Source organism: Spermophilus citellus (assembly GCF_964194105.1).
Source record: "Spermophilus citellus genome assembly, chromosome: 9".
Taxonomy (NCBI): Eukaryota; Metazoa; Chordata; class Mammalia; order Rodentia; family Sciuridae; genus Spermophilus; species Spermophilus citellus.
Window position 1 is genome coordinate 135,689,855 of NC_138191.1, and position 10,112 is coordinate 135,699,966.

General features: G+C 45.6%; 1 protein-coding gene across 2 annotated transcripts; it reads left to right on the top strand.

Annotated features, from left to right (window-relative positions):
• Positions 1 to 1,247: 1,247 nt before the first annotated feature.
• On the top strand, positions 1,248 to 8,578 carry RPL22 (ribosomal protein L22). Of its 2 annotated transcripts, none has more exons than XM_081306654.1 (4): positions 1,248 to 1,367; positions 2,967 to 3,071; positions 5,157 to 5,281; positions 8,377 to 8,578. In XM_081306654.1, the coding sequence occupies exons 1-4, from the start codon at positions 1,263 to 1,265 to the stop codon at positions 8,519 to 8,521; spliced, it is 480 nt and encodes a 159-aa protein (XP_081162780.1). In that variant the 5' UTR covers positions 1,248 to 1,262; the 3' UTR covers positions 8,522 to 8,578. The 2 variants fall into 2 exon arrangements, with proteins under 2 accessions (XP_081162780.1, XP_081162779.1); XM_081306653.1 differs by lacking the exon at positions 1,248 to 1,367 and adding an exon at positions 1,374 to 1,557.
• The last annotated feature ends 1,534 nt before the right edge of the window (positions 8,579 to 10,112 follow it).

Sequence of the window (10,112 nt, forward strand, 5' to 3'; positions counted from 1 at the left end):
GCCTGATGATTGAAGGGGTAAAATAAGAAAAGTAGCAACTGAAGAAAGGTGCTATCACTTCTTCCTGGTATGATGTTGCAGCTCTGGGGAGCTGACCCTCAGACATCTGAGGAGCAGGTACTACACTGCTGGGACTCTGAGAAAAAAAATGAAACTGGTTCTCCACGTGTTGAAATAACTGCAAATTGTATTCCACTGATGCTTCTGGAATGTTCCAACCACCACTGCCGAGAGACAAGAGTGGGAGACACCAATAGAACAAGCAGGAAGCAAATCCCCTATTATAGAGCCTGACTGGGGAGAGCTGCCAAAGCAGAAGTGTTTGCAGAACCCAGCCTCAGCACTGCAAAGTCAAGAATAGCAGGTGACTTTGGAGCCCCGTCTACTGGCACCAGAAGTCAGTTGACCTAGACCAGTCAGTATGGAGTGGGTTTCTTCCAATAAGCCAGGATTGGGGTTTTGATGGGTGAGTACACAAGCCAGGTGACAGGAGTGGACAGGGTATGCAACCCAATGATCACAATCCAGGATCCTGGAATGTAACTCTACAAGGACACAAAGGGTGAAAAGTGGATGAAGGCCCTGCTTTTCCACGTGTGATCAGTGGACCGGCAGCACCAGCATCCTCTGGAAGTTCCAGATATGCAGATCTCAGACCCTAGAAGCCCACCGAATTGGAACTTCAGCCCTGGGTGGTCGTTTGTCAGAAGACTTCGCAACTGGGAAGCTAGATGGCTAGGAGTGGTGGGTGACTGGAGGATGCAGGCTCGAATTTGAGACCATGGAGGGATCACACTGGAGACGAACACTGGCTACGCAAGGTGGGCCAGCGCGGGAGGGACGGTCCCCTGGCACGAGCTTCCAAGCTGGGCTTTTTAGACAGGACGAAGAAATAGTGTCCCGGGCATTAGGACTTCTGATCCCGTTTTCCCCGTGGCCAAAAGGGATTCCTTACATTCCCAAGTTGGTGGGTTCGATTCCCATCCCACTATCTGGCTATTTTCGGTTTAGGGAATTTCCTTATTAATTTTTTTTTTTCTTTCCAAGGTTTTCAAAAGCAGAGCCAGCCCCCTTGTTTCTCTTTGGGCTCGTCCAGCCAGGCTCCCCCCTCCGATCCTTCGCAGTGGAACAGACCGCCCGGCCCCCTTCCTCTCCCCGCAACCCGGAGTGAGCATAAAACTTTGCATTCAGGGAAAACCAATCGCTCCCCGATCGTGCTCAGCCGGGCCGAGCCGCGGCGATCGGGGGGCGGGGCGGAGTTGATGCGTGCTGCCTGTGCCCTGCGTGCCCTGCGCGCCGCGGGCTCTTTGCGTCTGCGTAGTGCGCCCACCTCCCTTTCTGCCTCCGCTGCCGCCATGGCGCCCGTGGTTAGTATGGCTCCGCGTGAGGCCTCGGCCCCGGGCGCGGCACATGGGCCCCGCCGGGTTGGCTCCCGCTCAGGCTCGCGGGGGACGGCGCTCTGCAGCGCCTGGCCCGAGTGGCCCGGCAGCCGGTCGGAGTGGGCCGGGGCAGTCGCTGGGCCCGGCACGTTGTGGGCGGAGGAGGCCGCTGCCCGAGGCCGTGCGGGAGAGCTGGGAGCTTCGGGGCCGCGGGTCGGCCGGGGACCCCGTGTGGGTCCGGCGGCGGCTAGGGCCTGGAGGTCGCGGGCTGGCGGGCCTCGGTCCTGGGCCTGAGCCTGGCTCCCTGGGCGGGGGGCGGGGACGGGGAGCGGGGCGTTGGGCAGCCCGGCTTGGAGACCGGCGGACGTGGTCCGCGCAGCGCCGGCCGGGCCTGGGGAAAACGAGCTTGCCGGGCGCAGCTGTGCGGGCCCCGGTGGTGTCGGGCGAAGGCCGCAGGTCGGGTCCCGTAGCCAGGCCCAGCTCCGCTGTGCGGCGTCTCGGCGCAGCCGGTCGCTCGCCCTCCTCCGGGGTTACTTGTGGAAAGCTGTTTTTCCCTGCTTCTCACTTCCGGATCCCTAGGTCTTTCTGCCTGGTGGGCTTTTAAACGTTTCTGTGCATTTGTGTGCGTTTGGTTTAAAACCTGGGTGGGCGCTGAGGCCCATTGAGGGTAGGTGTGCCTGCTGATCGGTGTGTTTCCGGGGTTAGATTTTAAAGCCTCCCATCCCCCTTGCTTTTAAGTAAGTTTTGCAGTAACTGTTTGAAAATTGCCCAATTAATACAAGCTTTAGACCTTTTAAATATAAAGGGAGGGATGTTAGATGTGTTCTTGAAACGGTCAGTTTAGATTCTGCAAAGCTTTTTAAAGTAGAAATACAGGTAACTTAGTGGCATCAGGAGGTTGTAGAGGGAGAAGATGAAGCTTGTTTTTGAAAGTAAAGAAACTTTCCTTTGCCTCATGACTTGGAAATACTAATTTATAGTTTAAACCATTAGTCAAAGACCTGCACTTGTTGACAATATTGTTATATTAAGATCCTAAGTTTTAGCTTTAACCGGTTGTTCAAGCTGGGGTGCACCAGTGGTCAGGATTCTGTGCCGTTTCCTTTGCTGTCCTGAGTGTGCAGGAGAGACAGGTTTAAGGGAGAAGAGGTAAAATGAGTGAGAGCTATGTGTGGAACATGGACCAAGGGTTGATTTCTCTTTAGCATTGTTTTGGGTATGCAAGACATTTGCTGCTTGTGGTCTAATCCTGGAGTAAAATAAAGGAGCAGGTCTTGAAACTGTATTTGGAAATTTTATAGCAAGAAAAGGGAAATGTTTAATTGTAGGATTCCTGCTTGTAAGGGGGAGACTGGAAAGGTTAAATGGAACAAGACTTCATTTCCTCATTTCAAATATCGCCCCCCACCCCAAGTCCCCTAAGCTTGTAGAATAGCACCTTCTGTTAGCCCTTTGCTGCTCTTGGGTAAAGCATGACTCTTGGTGCTCTTGCAAGGGAATCCATTTCCATGGGTTTTGTATTTGCATGGGCTTTTTGTTTTTTTAACTGGTTGGAGCTTCATCTGTGTTATTTGTGTACTTTCTCAGAAAAAGCTTGTGGCGAAGGGGGGCAAAAAAAAGAAGCAGGTTCTGAAATTCACCCTTGATTGCACTCACCCTGTAGAAGATGGAATCATGGATGCTGCCAATTTCGTAAGTTCCATCCTGCTTGCCATTGTGGACTTGGGAGGTGATGAGCCTTTTGAGATGCTGTTGAAAAAGCCTACTGGGGTACATTTTTGTGTTTAGGCATGTAGGTACTCCGCACTTAACCTCTGAGGAGCACAGGCAAATTACTTCTTTCAAGTTCCACTTTCTCTGTGCATCAGTTATGAGGAATAAATGAGAAAGGTTTAACATAAGTAAGGTGGTTCCAGCACACAGGTGGAGTATGATTTTATTTCCCTCCTCCCTGTTAGTTACCACAGATGCTTTTACTTAAAAGTTACCACTGGAGCTCCATTGGGACCAGTACTGCCCTTGCATTTTGGTAAGTTGAAGCATTAAGTGATGGGCCCTGAACCATACTATGGGCAGCCTCATCTTTCATCTCACTGAGGCTCCTCAGACAGATGGCAGCGCTCCTGAGCTTCAGTGTTAACTTTAAAATGTCCTGCTTGCTGAATTGTCATTGACATTTTTTCCCCCTAAACCTTGTATGGATTTTTGCCTCTATATTTGTTGCCATTCCCCAACCTTCTTGTATTCCACTTCAATCTAGAATTATGAAATAATCTCACTGGTGCATTTTGACTGTCACTTGGTTTTGGCTCTCACAGCTGCTCTTGGGGAATTTGGACTTAGTATTTATGTGCAGGAGTCTCCTGAATTTACATTTGCTCTTCAAACTCTTGATACTTCTGTTGCCGAGATTATTACAAAAATAATTTTCAAATTAAAAAAAAAGTTAAAAACTTGGCTTACAATCACTCATTGCTTATTCCCTTTACAAGGGTGCCCGTTGTGCCCTTATTCTTCAAGAAGTCCCTCAGGTGACTTATTTCTTCTGTCTCATGACTTCTTACTTTTCACTGTGGCCTTTTTTCCCTCCTAACACTGGTGTTGTTTTCCTCTTGGGTATCTCAGTGGTATCCCAGGCCTCCCCTGCCTCCTCTTTGCAGGCCAGGCCAGTCCAGTTCAGCTGATTCCTTAGCAACTCATCTGTATGAATGTCTTTCCTTCTAGAAACCTCCTCAGGGTGGAAAACTTAGGTCATTTATAAACTTAGGATGCACAATGCAAGATTTCTGACCTAATCAGTTGGCCCCATCTGCAGTTAACCTTTTGTGTTGGAGTTTTTAAAAAGAGAATGCATAGCCTTTTTTTTTTTTTCCTTAATGTGCTGGGGGTTGAACCCAGGCCTCACATATGCCAAGTAAGCATTCTATCCCTGAGCTATATCCCTAGCCCCCCTACCCCTTTTTAAAAAATCATGGTCCTGGGGGGAGACTCAGGGCCTCTGTTACTGCTAGGCAAGCATTCTTCTACTGACTTACATCTTTAGCCCTGAAAATTTTGAAGTTTTAGGCTGAAAGAGACTTTATCTTGTTGCTATAGCCAAAAAACCAGAAAAGCCCTTTTTGGATCAAGATTCCTAAAGCCAGAAATGTGGCTTGCCCATGCTTGTACTAGGTGGTGTGCAGAGTGTATCCCTGGGCCTACTGCCCCTTCTGCTGTACCATCCACATGGCCCTAGGCATGGAATGGTTTTGGCTAGTATATGTTGGTGCTCATCTTCTCTGGAAGTGTTGAGAACAGTGTTGCATGCTCCTTGGATTCTGAAGTACTTGCAGCCTTGCTTGTGTATTCCTTATAAAAGTGTGACCTTGGGTTTCCCCTCTATTTTTTATAATGTGACCCAAGAGTAAGTTGCTGGCCAAGACTTCCATGTGGAGGTGAATTTGATCTTCCTTGGAGGCAGTCATATATGTTCGCGAGTGGACAGTATGGTCATAGTGCATGTAAATAAGGCTGAATAGTTCAGACTCTGAGTAGCTGAAAATTTGTTGTCATTCAAATCTAATTTAAAAAGCAACTGAGAATGTAGCTCAGTGGTAGAGTACTTGCCTAGCTTAAACGAGGTCCTAGGTTCAATCTCCACAACAACAACAACAAAAAGGAATAAATAAAGAGGCAAGGCAACTATGTGGTTTAGTATTGGGAGAACAAGCAAAATATGCTGTTGACACAGGTGAACCTGTCCTTTAATTGGTCAATTTGATAATTTCATTTCTACAGGAGCAGTTTCTCCAAGAGAGAATCAAAGTGAACGGAAAAGCTGGAAATCTTGGTGGAGGGGTTGTGACCATTGAAAGGAGCAAAAGCAAGATCACTGTAACATCTGAGGTGCCTTTTTCCAAAAGGTATGGAAGGCGGGTGTCACTGCTCTGGCCCGCCCCAGTGCATGGGAATGTGGCCACCAGCGGTTTGTTTGGTGGTTGCATCTGCTAATCACTGGAACAGTGCTTAGTGCAAGAAGACAGACAGCATGTGTCACCACAGTAGTTCTCAGTACTCAACTTTGGTCATTTAAAGTTTGTCTTTCACAGGCTAAAGTATTGCAGATAGTAAAGGTGCTCAGACTTGCTTAGACTGCATTAAAAATGAAGATCTTGCTCCTGCTTTTAGATCACAGTGAGCAACTTTCACTTTTTTTTTTTTAGAGAGAGAGAGAGGGAGAGAGAGAATTTTTTTAATATTTATTTTTTAGATTTCAGCGGACACAACATCGTTGTTTGTATGCGGTGCTGAGGATCGAACCCGGGCCGCACGCATGCCAGGCAAGCGCGCTACCGCTTGAGCCACATCCCCAGCCCAACTTTCACTTTTAATTCCATCTTTATTCCCTGTGTTATGTGGCATTGGGTAAGGAATCTGGAGCTCAGCTGGGACTGAAGCCATTGCAGTTCATTGCTGTGGGCCTTTTCAAAAGGGCAGGAGGTGTTCTTTTGTCTCTACTACCCTACTTACAGGAGGAAGAGGTTGAGAGACTACATGTCATTTTACAGAGTTGGGCTTGTTTATACCCACTTCTTAGCAAAGGCCTGGCATATTCTCAGGAGCTTTCTTTTTTCTTTAAATATTATTTATTTATTTTAAAATTTTTTTTAGTTGTAGATAAACACAATATCTTCACTTTTATTTATTTATTTTTATGTGGTGCTGAGGATCGAACCCAGGGCCTCATGCATGCAAGGCAAGCGCTCTGCCACTGAGCCACAACCCCAGCCCCAAGGAGCTTTCCTCATATTGTATTAGGTAGAGGGAAATTTTAGGGTGTACCAGCATACACTGGTTGTAGTTAAGCTTTTCAGTGAGGTATGGAGGCCTTCCTGGCTGAGTTCTTCTATTTGCTGGAAAGGAGATTTGATAGAGGAAGAGACAGGACAGCTGTGGGGCCTGCATGGTGCATAGACATTCAACCTGTGAGGCTCTGGCAGTAGCGGCCTTTGGAAGATTTCACTATCTTCCTGAGATACATCTCCCCACCTTTTAAAAATATGTATATTTTTTTAGTTGTAGATGAACACAATATTTATTTTTATGTGGTGATGAGGATTGAACCCATGCCTAACATGTGCGAGGCAAGCACTTTACCCCTAAGCTACAGCCTCAGCCCTTCCTGAGACCTCGTTAGCATCTGTTATGAGGATGTCCCCTGACACATTTTTCTTTAGTGTTCACAGATTTTCTCATCTTTCCCCCGTGGAGGGAAGGAACTTTAATCTGTTGTGGCTTTCCCTTCTTGCTGATAATAGTTTTCCTGAAACATTTAAGGGTGTCTCTTAATCTAGATCCCCCCCCCCCCAATCTCTGGACTTTCTATCTCTCTATTATTTATTTATCTATTTTGTTCTGGGAATTAAACCCAGGAGTGCTACATCCCCGCCCTTTTTATTTTTCATTTTTAAATTTTGAGATGGTCTTGCCAAGTTAGTTAGAGCCTCAGCCTCTGGAGTTGCTGGGATTATAGGGATTTCGGGTGTGGGTCACTATACTGCCTTCTAGAGAGTTTTTTTTTTTTAATGAGATTTTAAACATGTCATTTGAATATAGTATGGTTCAAATAATAAATGAGAAGAGAATCCTTCTTAAATGGAAAGAGTGGGTAGGTTTGGTCTGAATCTTCAGCCCTGCAGATTGCTTTTGGCTGCTAACCAGTGCTCCTTTCTTGGTTCATTTCTTGGGTCACTAGCATTTGGGTTCTTGCTAATAAGTCAAGATTTACCTATACATTTCATGTAGTCCTTGTGGTAGTCTGAAGAGCTGGTAAGTATTTTGTGTTCAATTTTGTAGTAGGAGAAACTGAGGCATGGAGAGGATAATTTGCCTGGGTGGTGGTTTGTGCTGCATTGTGGTCCCTTTTCCTTTTGTGACTTCATGAGGATGTGGGACCTCAGGGCTTCACAAGCAACCAGATCAGGGAACAAACACTTGCAGGTTGGGTCATCTCCATGTCACGAGGATATTGGCCACAGAAGCTGGCCACTGCCTTCCATTTTCTAGTGGTTGAGAAGCTCCCGCTTTTGCTCATGCTGTAGTTGGGTAGATGAATTGAAAAAAATCTGAGCACAGCTGGGGTGCAGCCCAGTGTAAAGTGCTTGTCTGGCCTGGTTTCATCACCAGGACTGTACATACACACAAAAGCACCCTCCAAACCATACCTTTATGCCATGTGCTATGCCATACACTACTCAGGAGGCTGAAATAGGAGGGAGGATTCATTAGCCCAGGAGTTCAGAGCCAGCCTGGGCAACACAGTAAGACCTGTCTCAAAAATATGTGACCACTCTGCTGGAGGGAGGATAGTAGCAGGGTGCACTCTGATCCCTGCATTGGGCAGTGATCATTGCACCTTAGAAATGGGCAACCTACCAAGCAGGGGACGACCTACACCACAGGAGTTCTGGTCTGTGAGGGGTGTGGAGTCCTTAGAGCTCCTAGGAAGCGCAGTGTTTCTCAGTGCAGGTGTTAAGATTTTTTGCCTGTCAGTTTACTCTGGCATCTTTTTCTGCAGTGGTCACTTACAAACCATTTGGCAGTTGTTTGCTGCTGTTTAACAGACAACTATTATATTTGCTAATCTGTTTTTACTGTCAAGTTAGGTGACTCATGTCTCACATTCTTGTTAGAGCATTGGCGGGGTATGTTTGCTTTATCTTTTTTTTTTTTTTTTTTTTTTTGAAAGGTTGGGAAAACATCTTTAGTGTAATGTGTTTTTTTTTTAATATTTATTTTTTATTTTTAGGTGGACACAATATCTTTACTTTGTTTTTTTGTGGTGCTGAGAATCGAACCCAGTGCCTCACGTATGCTAGGCAAGCGCGCTACCACTTGAGCCACATCCTCAGCCCCAGTCTAATGGTTTTGAATGTATGGTTTGTGTAAAAGTTAAAATGTCTCAGAATGCAAGAAGGCCATCTGTCTAGCATAGTTCTTAAGTGTCCTTTCTCTGCAGGTATTTGAAATATCTCACCAAAAAGTATTTGAAGAAGAATAATCTACGCGACTGGTTGCGTGTAGTCGCTAACAGCAAAGAGAGTTATGAATTACGTTACTTCCAGATTAACCAGGATGAAGAGGAGGAGGAAGATGAGGATTAAAACTCTTTTATCTGGAATATTTTGTATGAGTTCTTGAATAAAACTTGGGAACCAAAACAGTGGTTTATCCTTGTATCTCTGCAGTGTGACTTGAACAGAGATGGGAACCATGGCAGATGGGTTTTATGGGCTTCCACTCGCTTACTTGTGATTACTTTTTCTTTTCTGCTTGGAAATTTCATTTCTCACAGTAGTAACCAAAGTAGGAGGAGAAGGCTGTTGGAAGGGCACTAGGGAGTGTCCAGCACTGAGCAGTAGATTGAGGGTGTGGAGATGCAAGCTTCACTTGGTCTCTATTTTATTTTTAAAAGTACAATTGTATTTGGTTATTTTCTCAAAGGAAGATTGAGGGACTCAATGTGCGGTTTCTCATGCATTAAAGACAACTAGTGATATTGTTCTAAGATCGCCTTGTGGGAAATGGCAGTGTCAATGACATGCGGGTTTCTAGACTTATGTCTTCATTTTAAATTACAAATTACTTTTAATGCTCACAACTATGTACGCTAATCCTTTTTCTTTCTATGCCAATAAAATGTGATCCTTTAGCTGTGCTGTGTTCTACCCTTCACAAAAGGGTTTGGAGAGCAATTGTGTAAAGATGAATTTGTAAATATTTCTACAAGTCTTTGCAACAGACTGTCACTCTGGCCTCCAGCAGAGGGAGCTGGAGACATCAATAGAGTGGCAATCTGTGAGTTCCCTAGAGGGGAGCCATTTGATGCCAAGGGCTCCAGAGGATTGCCTGGAGTGGGGCTTGAGAGGCCATTGGGGAATGTTTCTTGCTGAGGATTTGGGAATTGCCCAGGAAATAGTTGTTTCTACACCACATAAGACCATAACTGGACTTCATGTCTAAAGTCCCCAGTGGTAGAAGAGTTGATTAACATGAATAAAGCCCTGGGTTGCATCCTCAATATCACACAAAAACTCCTGTGAAATGGTATGTCTGCTTGGGATTTCGTGTCAAATGTATGCAGAGGCTAGGGGACTTGATAATGGGAAGGGCTTCAGTGGCCACATCATTGAAAGAGCCTGATAATAATGCAACCTTCTGAAATCCAAACAATTCTGCAGAAGTGTCTGTTTTGTAATTATGCTGTATAAAAATTCATGTTTTAAAGAGCTGACCTCCACCTGATTTCCATACCTGAGATGACAGCTCTCTGAGCTGCACAGCTGGAAATTAAATGTCCAGGTCCCACCATGGCTCCAATTTAACATTTGGTGCTTCTTGGATTGAGCTTAACGTGTTGAGGTTTTGCAATTTCACTTGTGGCAAAGGCTCTTGCATTTTCTATTTCTATGCAAATTTCTTGAGGCGGGATTGTTTGCACATTTCTCCTCTGCCCTCACAGAAGGCAGCATTTCTTTCAAACCTAACGGAGGCATCAGTTGCTCTTTGGCTGTGTCCCTTACCATGATTATTAACTTTATATGTGTGTGACTTGGGTTTGCAAATTTGTTGCATAGCGTTTCCATGTAGTAATTCTTAGTTTGGCTGTTAAAAAAATTAACCCTGGACTAAGATTAGCGATTTTTTTTAAATGGTCCTCTGCAATTTTAAGAAGTGTAATAAAATTGAAATTCA

Coding starts and splice junctions, on each gene's coding strand:
- RPL22 (XM_081306653.1), top strand. CDS start 1,411: ATGGGCCCCGCCGGGTTGGCTCCCGCTCAGGCTCGCGGGGGACGGCGC. Junction 1,558..2,966: donor GGAGGAGGCCGCTGCCCGAG/GCCGTGCGGGAG, acceptor GTACTTTCTCAG/AAAAAGCTTGTGGCGAAGGG. Junction 3,072..5,156: donor TCATGGATGCTGCCAATTTC/GTAAGTTCCATC, acceptor TCATTTCTACAG/GAGCAGTTTCTCCAAGAGAG.